Source organism: Dermacentor variabilis, chromosome 1 (assembly GCF_050947875.1).
Source record: "Dermacentor variabilis isolate Ectoservices chromosome 1, ASM5094787v1, whole genome shotgun sequence".
NCBI classification, from domain to species: Eukaryota; Metazoa; Arthropoda; class Arachnida; order Ixodida; family Ixodidae; genus Dermacentor; species Dermacentor variabilis.
This window is the reverse complement of record NC_134568.1, coordinates 240,932,284-240,950,482: the sequence shown is the minus strand read 5'-3', so window position 1 is coordinate 240,950,482 and position 18,199 is coordinate 240,932,284. Positions and strand designations below refer to the sequence as shown.

The 18,199-nt window shown below is 48.0% G+C and overlaps 1 protein-coding gene across 1 annotated transcript in view; it reads left to right on the top strand.

The window, feature by feature from the left end:
* The window catches only part of LOC142573151 (uncharacterized), a 52,859-nt gene extending 35,919 nt beyond the window's left edge, over nt 1-16,940 (top strand). The window contains exon 3 of the mRNA XM_075682702.1: nt 16,466-16,940. Within this exon, the coding sequence (XP_075538817.1) occupies nt 16,466-16,559 (94 nt within the window). The 3' untranslated portion in view covers nt 16,560-16,940. The remainder of the gene's footprint in view (nt 1-16,465) is intronic.
* The last annotated feature ends 1,259 nt before the right edge of the window (nt 16,941-18,199 follow it).

The following is an 18,199-nucleotide window of genomic DNA, read 5'->3' as shown; positions in this document are numbered from 1 at the left end:
TTACAGCCATGAGACACTGCAGACGTTCATTCAATATTCCAAGACCTTCGTAACACCTCCAGTTGTGACGCCGATGGCTTACAAATACGACAAATCAAACACGTAATTCATGATATAGCTCCTATTTCAGTCTATATTTACAATTTGTATATTTCCACAGCAACATTTCCTTCTCGAATGAAGACTGCAAGTATTGTAGCCCGGAATAAGAAGGGTGATACATTCGACATTCGAAATTACCGACCGATTTCTATTCTCCCAATATTTTCCAAATGTTTAGAAAAAGTTCTTGCATAGCAGTTGTCTTCGTTTGTTTCGAAATACCAACTCCTCCCAAAGAATGCAGCACGGTTAAAAAAAATATCCTGTCAACGGAGCTTGCGCTTCTTGACCAAAAAGAATTCATCCTCCGTAACTTTGAACCCAAACTTCTGACCTTTGGCATATTTGTAGACGTTACCCAGGCTTTCCATTTTATTAATCACCAGATATTATTTCAGAAACTTGAAAGATACCGTATAAGGGCCTCGCACCAGCATTTTTCATGCCCTACCTCACAAACGTAGAGCAGTTTGTGTCAATAAATAAACTAAAGTCACATTTAAAGAAAATAGTTTCAGGCGTCCCTCAAGCAACCCTACTAGGCCCGTTGCTCTTCAACCTCTAAGTGAATGATGTTGCATACATCCACGAAGAGTCAAAGCTCATAAATGTACGCTGACGCTCTTAGCATATTTATATCCTCCGTCTGTCCCAACAAGTTAGTTCGCCAAGCAAATGTAATTCTTCGAAAACTGAGCACATGGTCCATGGAGAACTTCCTTCAAGTTAGTGTCACCAAAACAAAAGCCGTTATTTTCAACACTAAAGGTACACCTATTCTATCAGACAAGTGTAACATTCAATTCAGCACAGATTGACATAGTTAGTCATCATCATCATCATCATCATCATCATCCTGGTCACGCCCACTGCAGGGCAAAGGACTCTCCCATACTTCTCCAACTACCCCGGTCATGTACTAATTGTGGCCATGTTGTCCCTGCAAACTTCTTAATCTCATCCGCCCACCTAACTTTCTGCCGCCCTCTGCTACGCTTCCCTTCCCTTCGAATCCATTCTGTAACTGTTAATGACCAACGGTTATCATCCCTCCTCATTACGTGTCCTGCCCATGCCCATTTCTTTTTCTTGATTTCAACCAAGATATCATTAACTCGCGTTTGTTCCCTCACCAAATCTGCTTATCCCTTAACATTACACCTATTATTCTTCTTTCCATAGCTCGTTGCGTCGTCCTCGATTTAAGTAGAACCCTTTTCGTAAGCCTCCAGGTTTCTGCCCGTACGTGAGTACTGGTAAAACACAGCTATTATACACTTTTCTCTTGAGGGATAATGGCAACCTGCTGTTCATGATCTGAGAATGCCTGCCAAACGCACCCCAGCCGATTCTTATTCTTCTGGTTATTACAGTCTCATGATCCGGATCCGCAGTCACTACCTGTCCTAAGTAGATGTATTTCCTTACCGCTTCCAGTGCATCACTAGCTATCGTAAACTGCTGTTCTCTTCCGAGACTGTTAAACATTACTTTAGTTTTCTGCAGATTAATTTTCAGACCCGCCTTCCGGCATTGCCTCTCCAGGTCAGTGAGCATGCATTGCAGTTGGTCCCCTGAGTTACTAATCAAGGCAATATTATCAGCGAATCGCAAGTTACTAAGGTATTCTCCATTAACTCTTATCCCCAATTCTTCCCAATCCAGGTCTCTGAATACCTCCTGTAAACACGCTGTGAATAGCATTGGACAGATCGTGTCTCCCTGCCTGACGCCTTTCTTTATTTGGATTTTGTTGTTTCTTTATGAAGAACTAGGGTGGCTGTGGAGCCGCTATAGATATCTTTCAGTATTTTTACATACGGCTCGTCTACACCCTGATCCGCAATGCCTCCATGACTTCTGAGGTTTCGACCGAATCAAACGCTTTCTCGTAATCAATGAAAGCTATATATAAAAGTTGGTTATATTCCGCACATTTTTCTATCACCTGATTGATAGTGTGAATATGATCTATTGTTGAGTAGCCTTTACGGAATCCTGCCTGGTCCTTTGGTTGACGGAAGTCTAAGGTGTTCCTGATTCTATTTGAAATTACCTTAGTAAATACTTTGTAGGCAACGGACAGTAAGCTGATCGGTCTATAATTTTTCAAGTCTTTGGCGTCCCCTTTCTTATGGACTAGGATTATGTTAGCGTTATTTCAAGATTGCGGTACGCTCGAAGTCATGAGGCATTGCGTATACAGGGTGGCCAGTTTCTCTAGAACAATCTGCCCACCATCCTTCAACAAATCTGCTGTTATCTGACACTCCCCAGCTGCCTTCCCCCTTTGCATAGCTCCCAAGGCTTTCTCTACTTCTTCCGGCGTTACCTGTGGGATTTCGAACATACTTTCTTATGACATACTTTCTTATGTCAGCTGTCTTACGCTTGTTCATTAACTTCGAAAGTTCTGCCAGTTCTATTCTAGCTGTAGGGTTAGAGGCTTTCATACATTGGCGTTTCTTGATCAGATCTTTCGTTTCCTGCGATAGCTTACTGGTATCCTGTCTAACAGAATGAATGAATGAATAGAATTTATTGATAGGAAAGACAGAGAGGTCGACCTGAGCTAGTGCGCTCTAGTCTGCTACTCTGCACTGGGGAAGAGGGAAGGGGAGTGAAAGTATTGGAATGGATGATGATGATAAGAGAAGTGGTGAGTGCTTATGTACATGAGACAGTGGCCTCGCTAGAGCCGCTCGTCGAGCTTGGTGTCCTGCAGAAACTCCAACAATACTTTTGTTGCACGCATTGAAATTGCAGTGTCAGGCCATGGGCCGAGGATAGCTTCCTCCGACAGTAGTTGCCTGCCAACGCTGGCTAAGAAACTGTCTAACGTCCTTCGCTCCAGCATATATGCTGGGCAGTCGCACAGTACGTGTTGCAGTGTTTCGGGCATCTGGCAGTGTACACAATCAGGGCTGTTCGATTGGCCGATGAGGTGTGCGTAGCGACGGGTGAAAGCAACGCCGAGCCGAATCCTGTGTAGCAATGATGTTTTGCTCCGTGTAAGCTTCGGGGGCAAACAGAATTTACCGTCTGGGTCAATCATATGTAGACGTCTGTGAATGTTATCAGAGTGGGCTCTGTAGGCCTTTGTAAGGTCCTGCATGAGTGCCTTGATCATGGAGTTGGTGTCAGGTCGCGAGTAGGCAATCCGTACTTCATCAGAGGAAGAGGAGGCCGATCTTACCTCACTGTCAGCGAGTTCATTACCAAAAACACCACAATGGCTAGGCACCCATTGAAAGGTGATCACGTGGCCATTTAACTCGGCACTGTGATAAAGTTCGACGATTTCCAGCACGAGCAGATAGTATGGTCCTTTGTTTAAAAAGTATTTTAGCGCCTGTAGCGCTGATTTGGCATCGCACAATATTGTCCATTTGTGGGGTGTCTGCGATCTCATAAAACGGACAGCCTCCCGTATTCCCGCAAGTTCCGCAGCCGTAGATATCGATTTGTGGTCTACTCGAAATCGTTGAGTAATTCCAAGTTGTGGGATGACAAATGCGGCCGTTGTGGCAGATGGCGTGACCGAACCATCGGTATATACTTGTACAGTCCCACTATATAAAGTAAATATATGGGACAGGGTGAGCTGCTTCAAGCCAATGGAGGAAACGTGAGATTTCTTCCTAATTCCGGGTATCTGAAGCCTCACTAGTGGTCTTGGCAATGTCCATGGAGGTGTCGCGGGGATGTCGGTTGCCTGGAATCTTGCAGGTACAATGCTTGCGTGACATGCAATAGCTTTAGAAAAAGCACAGTCAAGGTTGATGCTTGGAAGCGTTGACAGTGGATGGTGTGTGTCTGGTTAGCAGGCGAAGATAGGTTCGCACAGGTTCACAAGACCTGTATATGTCGATAGGACAAGCCCGTGCTTCCGCTATTGTGCCCATAGTTGACGTGCAGCGTGGCAAGCCAAGACATATCCGTAGTGCTTGAGCCTGAAGGCTCTCCAGCGTGCGTATACAAGATGACCCCATGTTCGATAACACAGGCATGCTGTAGCGTATGTAGCCCACAAAAAGTGCCTGGTACACTTGGAGCAAACTTCGCTCAGAGGGGCCCCATCTCAGTCCTGATATTACACGAAGAACGTGTATGAAGTTAGTCAGTTTAGCCCTAAGCGCAGTAACAGTCTGCAATAGAATTCAGTGGCAACTCTGTCTAACAGAGTTGCCACTGAATTCTATTGCAGACTCCTTAATGATGCCCATAAGATTGTCGTTCATTGCTTCAACACTAAGGTCCTCTTCCTGAGTAAAAGCAGAATACCAGTTCTGTAGCTTGATCTGGAACTCCTCTATTTTCCCTCTTACCGCTAACTCATTGATCGGCTTCTTATGTGCCAGTTTCTTCTGTTCCCTCCTCAGGTCTAGGTTAATTCGAGTTCTTACCATCCTATGGTCACTGCAGCGCACCTTGCCGAGCACGTCCACATCTTGTATGATGCTAGGGTTTGCGCAGAGTATGAAGTCTATTTCATTTCTAGTCTCGCCGTTCGGGCTCGTCCACGTCCACTTTCGGCTATCCCGCTTGCGGAAGAAAGTATTCATTATCCGCATATTATTCTGTTCCGCAAACTCTACTAATAACTCTCCACTGCTATTCCTAGCGCCTAGGCCATATTCCCCCACTGCCTTGTCTCCAGCCTGCTTCTTGCCTACCTTGGCATTGAAGTCGCCCATCAGTGTAGTGTATTTTGTTTTGACTTTACCCATCGCCAATTCCACTTCTTCATGGAAGCTTTCAATTTCCTGGTCTTCATGACTGGATGTAGGTGCGTAGACCTGTACAACCTTCATTTTGTACCTCTAATTAAGTTTCACAAGAAGACCTGCCACCCTCTCGTTAATGCTATAGAATTCCTGTATGTTACCAGCTATATTCTTATTAATCAGGAATCCGTCTCCTAGTTCTCGTCTCTCCGCTAAGCCCCGTTAGCACAGGACGTGCCCGCTTTTTAGCACTGTGAATGCTTCTTTTGGCCTCCTAACTTCACTGAGCCCTATTATATCCCATTTACTGTCCTCAAATTTCTCCAGTAGCACTGCTAGACTCGCCTCACTAGATAACTTTCTAGCGTTGAACGTTGCCAGGTTCATATTCCAATGGCGGCCTGTTCGGAGCCAGGGATTCTTAGCACCCTCTGCTGCGTCGCAGGTCTGACCGCCGCCGTGGTCGGTTGCTTCGCAGCTGCTGGGGACTGAGGGCCGGGGTTTGATTGTTGTGTTCATATAGGAGGTTGTGGCCAAGTACTACACCAGGGTGGCCAATCCTGCTCTGGTGAGGGAGTGCGTTACCGGTTCTGGTCACCGGGATTAGGCCACACTCCAGTGCTGTTTATGCAATTTTATCAACACGCGGATTTTTTTTTAAAATCCGGTGGAAAATTGCCGGCACCGGGATTCGAACCACGGACCTCTTGAACGCGAGGCGGGTGTTCTACCTCTACGCCACCGCTGCACCTCCGGGCCTGCAACGTCCCGTAAATGCTCCGCGACGTACCCCGATTGTGCCACCGCCGTCACCGAGAAAAACGACGAAAGTGCGGTCCAAGCGCGTGCGTCTGCCCGCCGTGAAGACGAACCGTGCATCAGCAACGGTCGCACCATGCAGTCGCATATTGAGTCACAATTCATCTTTTCTGAGGTGTTGAATATGACCGCCACCACTGTCCAGGCGTCACTTGGTTGTGTGCCAGCAACCGAACGGAAGATAAGGTTTACGGCTGGAGGAGCATGCTCGATGGCGACGGACTCAAGCGAGTCGAGCGGCTGAGAAAGATGCCTTGTGCAAGAAGAGGGCACAAAAACACATGAAAGCAAGCATAAAAGATCCAAGAAGCCAAGAGATCAACCTGACACCTGCACCTACAAGGCCGGTGGTTTCTAGTCGAATAAACATGGCCCAAAACTTCGAACACCCTTTTCTCAAAACTTTTTTGTACCACCAAGGTCAACTTGCAAAGCCAATATCTCAGCCACCGTTATGAATATTTTTACACCGTTTGTTTTTTTACACTCATTGTGCACCGCTGCACACAGTGATTTGTTTTGTTTTCAAAATAGTAGCTTCAATAATTTGTTATCTTTTGTTTTCACAGTCGAGATTTTCATGCAACTGAAGTAGCTGCCAAAGAATGAGAATATAAAAAAATTCTGTTAGGCTAAAAAAATTAAAGGAATGTCACTGTGTGGAGGATACATATAGGAGTGCTATAAATGTTTGCTTGAACTCGTAGCATCAATATACAGGTGTGCAGGCATTTTGCAAAAATGAAAGCAGAAATATTTTGTAAACAAAAAAGTACTTCAGATATTGCAGCCATATTTTCACAGTTTTGTTTATGTGATATTCTTAACATCTGTGCAAAATTTCATCAAAATAGGCTGGTAAGTAAAAAAGTTAGGTTTGATCCCCATGTCCGCCCTTAAAGAAGCCTGTTTGACCTTCGACGTGGTGGCGAAACAGTCGCTAAATTACGATAGCAGAGTGAGGAGCCTCTCCTTTTCGGTTTGCTCTAGCTGTGGGCTGACGTTGATGTGACTGGTCAGGTCCACATCGCTGGGTTCCGGAATCGAGATTGTCGTTACTGAAGCACGGGTGTTGGACTTGGCCACCGTTTCAAAGTAGGCCATGGTGGTATGCCTTGCAAACTGCCTGTATTCGCCCCTGAAGTTGGTAACTAGGATCGTGGTTTACCTATTTTGGAGCTCTACGAGACTTCGTGTGACGCCGACTTCTCAACCCAGTAAAATGGTGAGGTTACCTTCGGCGATGCCTGTTGGTCTTGGGGGCATTCAACGAGGACAAAGATGCTACTTCGAGGCGGTAACGTCACGCAGTCATCGACCACGCATAAAACCGCGCGGTGATGTTCATCCTCCCCACTCGAGTCCGAAGAAACGTAGTTAGAAAAAGTCACGAGCAAGTCACGCAGGTTAATGACTGCCCCATGTTCCTGGGGAAAATCCATGCCCAGTATAACCAGCCGAGAACACTTGGGCAGCAAGTGTTCTCGGCTGGTTATACTGGGCATGGATTTTCTCCAGGAATATGGGGCTAGTAGTTAGTAGTACTATTAAGATTCTTGGTGTATATTTTTTGCCGTATATTGTGGCATAACCAAGTTAAAAACTTCGTCGCTCACAAAGTTAGCCGCACTGTACGCCTATTAAGACGAAATAGATATATTTTTCCTACGTCAGCAAAGCTCTTAATATATAATGAATTATTCGCCTCCCATATATAGTATTGTCATTTTGTATGAGGTTCTACAACTGAATCGAACATTAACAAACTGTTACTACTACGAAAAAATCTTGCGTATTATTGAAAACTTTCCGTATACAGAGCACACGGAAGCTGTCTTTGCAAAGTATCACCTTCCTTCAATCCAACAAATATATACCCAAATGCCATTAAAGAAATTTTATCTCATCCTTGCAGACATTGCAAGACGTTCTGCTGAAATAGCTAATTTAGAACAGTGTCAACCTGCGCGACTTATACGTCACACAGAAATGTGGAAAGTTCCTCGGTCTTGAACTAATCATGGCGGTCAAATGCTTGAGCGTCGCCTGCCAAAACTTCTGAACAGTTTCCACGATAGAGGCATAGAAATTCACAACCTAACTCAATCAGAACTTAAATTGCTCGTGAACCGTCACCCCCAGTCAGTGTGTTCCACTACTCGCTAACACATTTTAACACTGCATTAATCTGACCACATTATTTGACGCGTTTTTGAATTGTTTGATTTTGAAGCTACAATACCATCTTGAAGTTCGCATTATAAACATTTGTTTCCGGTGTATTGAAATCCATATTGCTCGGTTGCTCTGTGCAAATGATCCAGAACTACTTTTGTATTGTTTGATTTTGAAGCTATAAGATAATCGTAAATTGTGTACTATATATTTCTGTTTTCTCTGTATTGTAATTCATATTCCATATTCTATATTTATGTGTTGCTCTGTGAAAGTGCTCCAGAATTATGTAACCATATGCGTATGCCTCTTATAGTTGCTGTTTGTGTAGGGATCGAGGGCTCCACAAGCTGCTTGCACGCCGCTTTTACCTCGACCTCCTCCACCCTAGCGAAAGGGAAATAAGGCATAAAGAATAAAGAGGAATTAGTTTTTCCGCACATTTAGCGGGTTTGTGTTCCGGGATGCTAATAATAAAATTAAACGCTAAGTGCGCCAATCTCGCATTCAGAGGCAGTAGTGTCGATACAAAAATGACCCCCCTCCTCCCTGCCCCCTGTTGCGTTTCGCCTGCGACACGTGGTTTTGCCGGCGCGACGGCGGCGGGGCGGCGGACATTTTGGCCCGATCGTCGTCACCGCAACACTCATCGCCAGGTGTTTCCAGGCGCGTCTGCGGCGATGCGACCGCCTAGGGATCTCCTTCCAGTTATTGGGCCCGAAACAGGCGATGCCAAAGCAGGGATCTCGTTCCAGTCATTGTGCCCGAAACAGGCGATGCCAAAGCAGGGACCATCTTCTCGTTACAGTCATTGTGTCCGACCGGCAGCGCCACGACAGTGTGCTGCGCAGCGCCACGACAGTATGCTGCGCAGCGCCACGACAGTGTGCTGCGCAGCGCCACGACCAGGTGCTACGAGATCGTGCGCAGCGCCACGACATGGTGCTACGGCATCGCTACGACAGTGTGCGTCACCATTAGCCCATTGTACATTCACGTGCTCGTCTTTTGAGGGGTTCCTTCTTGCCCTCAACTGCGAGAGTATAAAAACAGCTGCCCCCGGACGCCAGAGGAGGGCTCCGATTTCTTCTGTTGAGTGAAGTGCTCTCCCGTCTCTCTACTTCGGTCAAACCTGACCGCCAACTCTTTGCGATGTTAAAATAAACAAGTTGTTTCGTTGTTACCTGTCGACTCATGCTTTGCCGGGACCTTCGGATGCTTGCAGTTGTACCCCAGGCCGCCAGGCCAACGCTACCCTTGGGGCTTGCGACCCAGGTACAACCACGGGCGTCAGCGCCGAGTTCCCAACAGATCGTACCAGCAGTCCGATCCAAATATCTGGTTGCCAGCGGTGAGATCGCCTACGACTTCAAACAACGGTCTGCCAGCGGCGAGATCGCGACAACGGAGGCCAGCAGCGAAGAGATGCAGTTGACTGTATGCTGAGCAGCTCAACGACGATCCGGGAGCAGTGCAACGAGCCCTGTGTGACGACTGGTTGCCTGCAGCGGAACGACTGCGCGGAATTCCTGCCTGCGAGGTTTGGTGAGTGCGGGACTTTCTTCTTCTGAGCTTTGCCAGGCTTTTTGTTAGTGTCAGAAACAGAGCTGGTAATTGTGGTTGTCGTTGCTGCCGGGTTAGTTTGCGGCAAGACAATAGTAAGCAGTAGAGAAAGCAGCATTCAGAGCAGCCATGGATTTGAAGTCGTTGCGCAAACCGAAATTGTTGGAGCTTGCAAGAGAGTTGGGTCTGGATGTCTCAGACAAACTAAGAAAACCGGAACTGATAACGGCTATTCTTGAGTTAGAGGCTGAGGATGACGAGCTGTCGGAATGCCTTGAGACTATTGAGGAGAGGTCAAAAAGACAGGAGCGCGAACTTAAAGAGCAGAAAGAAAAAGAAGAGCGCGAACACGCTTTGGAAATGAAGCGTCTCGAGGTAGAGATGGAACGCGCTCGTAATGGAAGTCAGGCACACGGTGCAGGAGAACGCGTATTGTTCAAAATGACTGACCTGATGCGGCCGTTTAAGCTTGGAGAGGACATTGGTTTGTTCCTGGTTAACTTTGAGCGAACGTGCGAGAAGCAGGGGTTCTCTCGGGAAACGTGGCCACAGCGCTTGCTCACTTTGTTACCCGGCGAGGCGGCCGACGTAGTCGCTCGCTTGGATAGAGAGGAGGCAGAGGATTTCGACACAGTGAAATCGAGTCTTCTAAAAAAGTACCGGCTGTCTGCGGAGGCGTTCCGTCGGAAGTTTCGGGAAAATGAGAAAGGCAAAAGTGAGTCATATACAGAGTTTGCGTATAGGCTTATGTCGAACATGCAGGAGTGGCTCAAAGAAGAGAAAGCGTTTGGTGACCACGATAAAGTTCTGCAGTGTTTCGGGCTAGAACAGTTTTATAGTCGGTTACCGGAGAACGTGCGATACTGGGTCTTGGATAGGCCAGACGTGAGTACGGTGGCTAGAGCCGCTGAGCTAGCCGAGGAGTTTGTGACGCGTCGAGCTCGCGGAGCTAAGGACGGTCAAAAGGGTGAATTTGGCTCGAAGTTTGAGAGGCCGAAGTTCACACCCATAAGAGCAAAGGGGGACACGCGTAGTGCGGATGCGAGCGAAAGCAGTCCGACCAAACGTAAAGAGACGGCAGCCGAAGCCGAACGCAGAAAGCGGTTCGAGATGAGGCGAGCGGGCGTTTGTTATACGTGCCAGAAGCCGGGTCACTTTTCGGCGCAGTGTCCGGAAACAACACCAAAAGTTGTGTTTTTTTCAATAGGCAGCACTGACGAGAACATGAAGCTTCTTGAGCCTTACATGCGAGACCTCCTCGTAAACGGGAAAGAGTGCCGAGTGCTTCGCGATTCCGCAGCTACGATGGATGTAGTTCACCCGTCTTACGTAGAACCCCATATGTTCACGGGCGAGTGCGCGTGGATCAAGCAAGCCGTGGAAGCTCATAGCGTGTGTCTGCCGGTAGCAAAAGTGCTTATTGAAGGACCTTTCGGAGCGCTTGAGACGGAGGCGGCAGTGTCATCTGTGCTGCCACCCCAGTACCCGTACCTATTTTCAAACAGGTCCGATCACCTCCTGCGCGAGAAGGGGCTTTTGTTTGGTGAAGCTAGTGTTCAGGCCTTAACCAGATCGAAGGTTCGGGAGCTCGCTGCAAAGGCGGTAGTTGCGGGGCCGACGTTATCAAACAACGAAAAAGGGTCAGAGGCGCAGCAAGCTGATATTCAGAGCACGCCCGAACAGAATAGAATTGAGTCTGTAGCGTTGAAGGCGCCAGATACTGGAGAGGAAAATCCCGACGCGGGAAAGTTAGAAGAGCTATCTACTGATTTGCTCATCGCGCCTACGTCAGACGGACTTGATAGGTTGCTAAAAGTCAGCCGGACGGCTTTGATAGCCGAGCAAAAAAAGGATGGCAGCCTGGAAAACGTGCGCTGCAATGTCAAAGAAGGTATCGCCAGGAAAACTGCGCGTTTTGTGGAAAGAGGTGGAGTCCTGTACTGGAAGTATCTAGACCGCCGAGGAGTGGAGTTCGATCAGCTGGTCGTGCCTCAATGCTATCGTCAGGATCTGTTGCGCTTGTCACATGGGGGTTCGTGGTCCGGACACCTAGGAGTTAAGAAAACTAAGGACCGTCTCTTGCAAGAGTACTATTGGCCAGGGTGTTTTCGGGACGCAGACCATTTCGTGAGGACATGTGACACTTGTCAGCGGGTGGGCAAACCAGGGGACAAATCGAGGGCGCCGTTGAAATTGGTACCTATCATTACGGAGCCTTTTAGACGGCTCGTTATTGATACAGTGGGACCTCTGCCGGTAACAGCCACGGGGTACAGACACATTTTGACTGTGATCTGCCCAGCGACAAAGTTCCCTGAAGCAGTGCCGCTTAAAGAACTCAGCTCAGTTGAGATAGTTAATGCACTACTGTCCATATTTGCGCGAGTTGGTTTTCCTGCAGAAATTCAATCAGATCAGGGCACAGTGTTTACTAGCGCTTTGACGACAACTTTTCTCGAAAGGTGTGGGGTAAAGCTGCTACACAGCTCAGTGTACCACCCACAGTCGAATTCCGTTGAGAAGCTCCACTCCGTCATGAAGCGCGTGTTGAGAGCGTTGTGTTTTGAACATCGAACTGACTGGGAGCTGTGTCTGCCTGGGGTGATGTTTGCTTTAAGGACCGCGCCGCATGCGGCTACGGGGTTTTCGCCAGCTGAACTGGTGTACGGTCGCTCGCTTCGATCTCCGCTTCGCATGCTTCGAGAATCATGGGAAGGTAGGGGCGACGACCCAGTCGTGGTGGAGTACGTGCTTAAGCTCCTCGAACGCTTAAGAAGGGCACAGGAGTTGTCAGGTGAAGCAATGACAAAGGCCCAGCAGAGGGCCAAGGTTTATTATGATCGGACAGCCAGGGCCCGTCGTTTTGAGGTTGGCGATGAGGTCATGATATTGCGCACATCGCTAAACAACAAACTAGACGTGCAGTGGGAGGGCCCAGCGCGAATTGTTCAGAAACTGTCGGACGTTAACTACGTGGTAAGTCTGCCAGGAAAGCGGAAAGCACAGCAAGTTTACCACTGTAATCTGCTCAAACCTTATAGACAAAGGGAAGCAGTGGTGTGCATGATGGTAAACGTTCCTGAAGAGCTTCCGGTCGAGCTTCCGGGACTAGGCTCAGTGACGAACAGGGAAGACACCGGTCAAGTCATTAGTGACCTTATCAGTAAAGCACCGCTGTCGCCTGAGCAGAAAACCGAACTACACCAGCTATTACAAGAGTTTCAAGGTCTGTTCTCTGAGAGGCCTGGTAGGACTTCTGTACTTACTCATGATATAGAACTTACCTCCACAGAGCCAGTACGATCCAAGGCGTATCGGGTGTCACCCCGCCAGAGCGATATTATGGAGGCTGAGGTAAAGAAAATGCTACAGCTCGGTGTTATTGAGGCAGGTGAGAGTGATTATACCTCCCCTTTGATTTTAGTTGAGGTACCGGGCAAGGAACCTCGTCCTTGCGTCGACTACCGCAGGCTTAATTCCATCACTAAGGATCAAATTTATCCGATCCCTAACATCGAGGAGCGCCTTGAGAAAGTTAGTAGCGCTCAGTTTATTTCCACCCTAGATCTTGTCAGGGGTTATTGGCAGGTTCCACTTACAGAAGAGGCTAGTAGGTATGCGGCGTTCATTTCACCAATGGGAACATTCCGTCCTAAAGTGTTGAGTTTTGGTTTGAAGAACGCGCCATACTGTTTTTCAAGTCTCATGGATAAAGTGTTGCGGGGACAGCAAGAATTCGCTTTACCGTATCTAGACGACGTAGCGATATTCTCCGCATCCTGGTCTGAGCATATGACACACTTGCGGGCAGTGCTAACCCGCCTGCGCGAAGCAGGCTTGACAGTAAAGGCTCCTAAGTGCCAGTTAGCACAGGCCGAGGTTGTCTACCTCGGTCACGTGATTGGTCAGGGTCGTCGCCGCCCCTCTGAAATAAAAGTGGCCGCTGTGCGAGACTTTCCGCAACCGCGCACAAAGACCGATATTCGGTCGTTCTTAGGTGTCGCCGGCTACTATCAGAGGTACATCCCTAGGTACTCTGATATCGCGGCTCCCCTGACGGATGCTCTAAGAAAGACAGAGCCTCAAACAGTCGTCTGGGACGAGACAAAGGAAAGAGCTTTTAGCGCCCTAAAGAGTGCCCTAACAAGCCAGCCTGTGCTACGATCGCCAGACTATACAAAAGGGTTCATTGTTCAGTGCGATGCTAGTGAGCGAGGCATGGGCGTTGTACTGTGCCAACGGGAAAATGGAGAAGTAGAACACCCCGTCCTGTATGCTAGTCGTAAGCTGACCAGTCGTGAGCAGGCGTATAGCGCCACCGAGAAAGAGTGTGCATGTCTCGTGTGGGCCGTTCAGAAATTGTCATGCTATCTAGCCGGCTCGAGGTTTATCATTGAGACAGATCACTGCCCTCTCCAATGGCTGCAGACCATCTCTCCCAAAAATGGCCGCCTCCTGCGCTGGAGCCTCGCTTTACAACAATATTCCTTTGAGGTGCGTTACAAAAAGGGGAGTCTCAACGGTAACGCCGATGGCTTAAGTCGAAGCCCCTAACGTAGGAATCAGCCTCAAAATTGTTTGTTACTGATGTTTTTCTTCCTGAGGCAGGATTTTTTTTAACATATTGCTTTTGTTTAGTGTTTCAAAGTGATGATATGCTTTCTAGTGCAATTTTTCAATTTGTGGACGCGTTCTGAGTGATGCTAGACTACTGTAAGGAACTAGGCAGTGGTATAAAAAGGGGAAAGAGCCTGGCAGGGCTTAGTGAGGGTTGTGCCGTGCTTGCTGACTGAGCGGTAGAGTTTTCAGCGTAGTTCTAACGCTTGCCGGGAACGAGAACAAAAATGTGAACTCTCCCGAAGTCACTTTGCAGTGTCCCGTGCGAACCTGAACGAGAGAACGAGGCCTTCTCTGTGCGCTGCGCTCAAGAAACGTCAAGGGACGCCCGACTTCGGTTATGAGCATCATCGAGCGACATCCCTCCGGACAGCGGATGCAGTCCCCTGTCCATCGGGATCTCCTTTCCCCGGCGGGGCGGTCTGTTGCGTTTCGCCTGCGACACGTGGTTTTGCCGGCGCGACGGCGGCGGGGCGGCGGACATTTTGGCCCGATCGTCGTCACCGCAACACTCATCGCCAGGTGTTTCCAGGCGCGTCTGCGGCGATGCGACCGCCTAGGGATCTCCTTCCAGTTATTGGGCCCGAAACAGGCGATGCCAAAGCAGGGATCTCGTTCCAGTCATTGTGCCCGAAACAGGCGATGCCAAAGCAGGGACCATCTTCTCGTTACAGTCATTGTGTCCGACCGGCAGCGCCACGACAGTGTGCTGCGCAGCGCCACGACAGTATGCTGCGCAGCGCCACGACAGTGTGCTGCGCAGCGCCACGACCAGGTGCTACGAGATCGTGCGCAGCGCCACGACATGGTGCTACGGCATCGCTACGACAGTGTGCGTCACCATTAGCCCATTGTACATTCACGTGCTCGTCTTTTGAGGGGTTCCTTCTTGCCCTCAACTGCGAGAGTATAAAAACAGCTGCCCCCGGACGCCAGAGGAGGGCTCCGATTTCTTCTGTTGAGTGAAGTGCTCTCCCGTCTCTCTACTTCGGTCAAACCTGACCGCCAACTCTTTGCGATGTTAAAATAAACAAGTTGTTTCGTTGTTACCTGTCGACTCATGCTTTGCCGGGACCTTCGGATGCTTGCAGTTGTACCCCAGGCCGCCAGGCCAACGCTACCCTTGGGGCTTGCGACCCAGGTACAACCACGGGCGTCAGCGCCGAGTTCCCAACAGATCGTACCAGCAGTCCGATCCAAATACCCCTCTGAAGCAGCCGATTGCGGGGGAACAGAGGAAGCCAGTGTTTTTTGCCATCCGAGAGCAGAAACGTAGCTATATCATCAGCTCTACTCTGAGCTGCGCCACAAGAGCGGTTAATCTTTGGGTCGGGACTTCCGCCCCTGAATGCGAAATTAACACATTGAGCGTCAAATCTGAAAATGGATATCTTGGAACACATTCGCTTTAGGAGTGACAAATAAAATTGAGTTGTATTCCAATATACGGTTGTCTTCAAGTTCCTAAGTACACAGGTACTACATCACGATATTTAAAAAAAAAATCAGAAGTTTTAGTTAATTATGTAGTTGTGGACTCGTTCTCGAAAATTGCCTCCACCAAAGCGCATCAACCGCTTGTGCAAGCAACTTTTGCGTGGCGAGTATAGCCTTATTTATTATTCTCTCGACCATCCAGAATAATGATTGCAATTTACGAACTACTTATAATGCATTGTCCTGTGCGTGTTGTATTGTGAGAGCTGGGTTGCGATTTTGCAACGATGTATTTTCTTATGCTATTCCTTTTCACACTTTTCATGCTTCGTCAGTCATCAGAGCGATGCTCTGCCCGTCGTGTTATCAACGAGAACAGCCGGCCGTTAACGGTGGCGATAAGAGTGGCATAGAATCGACCGGAAGGCGTCGCTAGAAAAGCGAGGCCCTGATTTTACTAAGTGTATTTTCTGATTTGAGTCTTTATTACATGTTTCCATTTCTTTTTCCGTTAATAGCGTTATTACTGGTATTTTCCTTTTAGTATTGTAACACATTTTGTTCATCTACGTGCCCATCCTGCTGAATTCCTGTCGGTGATAGGCAGTAGCAATAAATAAATAAATAAATAAATATCACCTTAAGTTTAACTTTGAGGACCCTGTATATATTTAACTTTGGCACTATTGGAATATTTCCGTGGATGATAAGCGTCGTGCTCTACCTCCGCCTATACTTCCACTTCCAGAAGCTACATCCTCAGTTAACATCAATCTCAAAGGAGGCTGTCTGTTGTAGCCATCACAAAATCTGGAAAGAAGGGACCTCTATGACATAGTGTTAAGCCCTCGTGTTTACAATCTTGGCGGAGGAAGTTATACTTTTCTAAACAAACAAACAAGCAAGCAATCAGCTTTAGCCATGTCTTTCTCATTGCATGAATAGCAACCGCAGGTGGCGAAAGCCATGCCCTTATACAAACTATAAGTGGAGGTGTCAATATGGAACGTTGTTGAAACATGCAGCGTTCACCATCTGCACACGGGATATCACCATGACCTCGGCTACCACGGCTTCGGATACCACAGCGGCTACGGGGGATACGGCGGTTGGTGGTGAAGCCATGAACTATGACCTCAGCGGAGAGCATCAGCTGGCTAAGCATCAGACCAGAACATCAGAGACTCCGGAGTGTAGGCCTATGTGTGAATATTGCATGTGACAGCACGTTCCGACCCGAACGAGCAGGTTACATTATGTAAGAATCATCTTTAAGGCAGTTCTCTTAACAGCAGAATTTCAACCAGCTATCTGCAGGAGTAGCCTTGTGATGGCTCAGACTGGATCCGACCGCATCCTCAGGAAAGTTGACAGTTGCCTTTCGATACACTGCTGAACAACTCGACATAATCCTTACGATCTATTTGAGATCAATGAATTTCAGACACGCGATCAATTTGGCTGTGCCATTAGTTCCTAGTTTCCACCTGTACCGCGACATGCACGCACAGCTGTGCAAGCTCAATAAATATATTTTAGCCACCCGACCCGAGCATTTATAAATTTTTTTAATAAAGAGTTCACCAGAACATCATTACGCTTCACTGTAAAACCATTAACACATTGCGCCTGTTAACCATTCTATTAAATACTATACAGTCTAAAGAATAACGAACGTCGACTGAATAGTCAAATAGTTATATTTCACTTGATGTAAACCTGAAGCGATACTTTGTGTTCGCATGTTTAGCGTGATTAATGGTTATAAACACACGTGTCTTCAAAGTTAAACTAACCGCAACTTTAATAAAAATAAAAAAGCTACGCTAGATTCGAAGAGCCTGCTCGCACAGGTGGTTCATGCGCTCTGGCAGACTAGAACCATCCTAAGAAAAGTGGCGATTAGTTGTATTTACACGAAAAACAATGACTCAATATGTTATACGCATAACTAGACAAGCATTTCGTTACGAAACAAAGCACCGCTTCCTTGGAGTTATCGTCGACCGTGATTTGTATTGGACGCCACATATTTCAGATATGAAGGAAAGGTTCACTGCAATAGCACATGTATTCAAATTTGTCGGAGGAAAGTCTTGGGGAGCATTTGTGCAATCGATGCTACCCCTATACCATGCATTATTTATGGGCTTCCTAAGATACAGCCTGCCTGTGCTTGGTAGCACCCGTAAAACGAACCAATTCGCACACTCCAGAGTATACAAGCCCAAGTTCTACAGACTTGCCTCGGCCTCCCTAAGTATGCATCCACAGCAGCCACAATTGCCATAGCGCGTGACCACCCTATAGCAACGTACAGTCGCCCAAATCTTTAACTGGCGTGCGGGAGCGGCGACTTTTCCGTGCGTCAGCGCCGTTTGACGGGACGAGGCTGGAAACAGTCTGAGGCTAAGGGCATGCGGACAAAGCGCGCTCAGCTGGGCCCATCGTCTACTAGGCTGTTTCCAGCCTCGCCGCGTCATACGGCGCTGACGCCCGGAAAACGCCCGGAAAAGTCGCCGCTCCCGCACACCAGTTAAAGATTTGGGCGACTGTACATTACAGTCGACGCTCTAAGAGTGCACATTCGACATGTCGATAGGATAATCACCATCTTGCTTGCCGCCAACAACTAAGCCAGATACGAGACTTTAGCCGTTTCCTGTCTACTCACGGAGCATCGCATTCACCTCGCGTATATATGTGCCTTTCCATTCTAAACATCAAGAAGGAGGCACAAATGCCGCCAGCAGCACTGA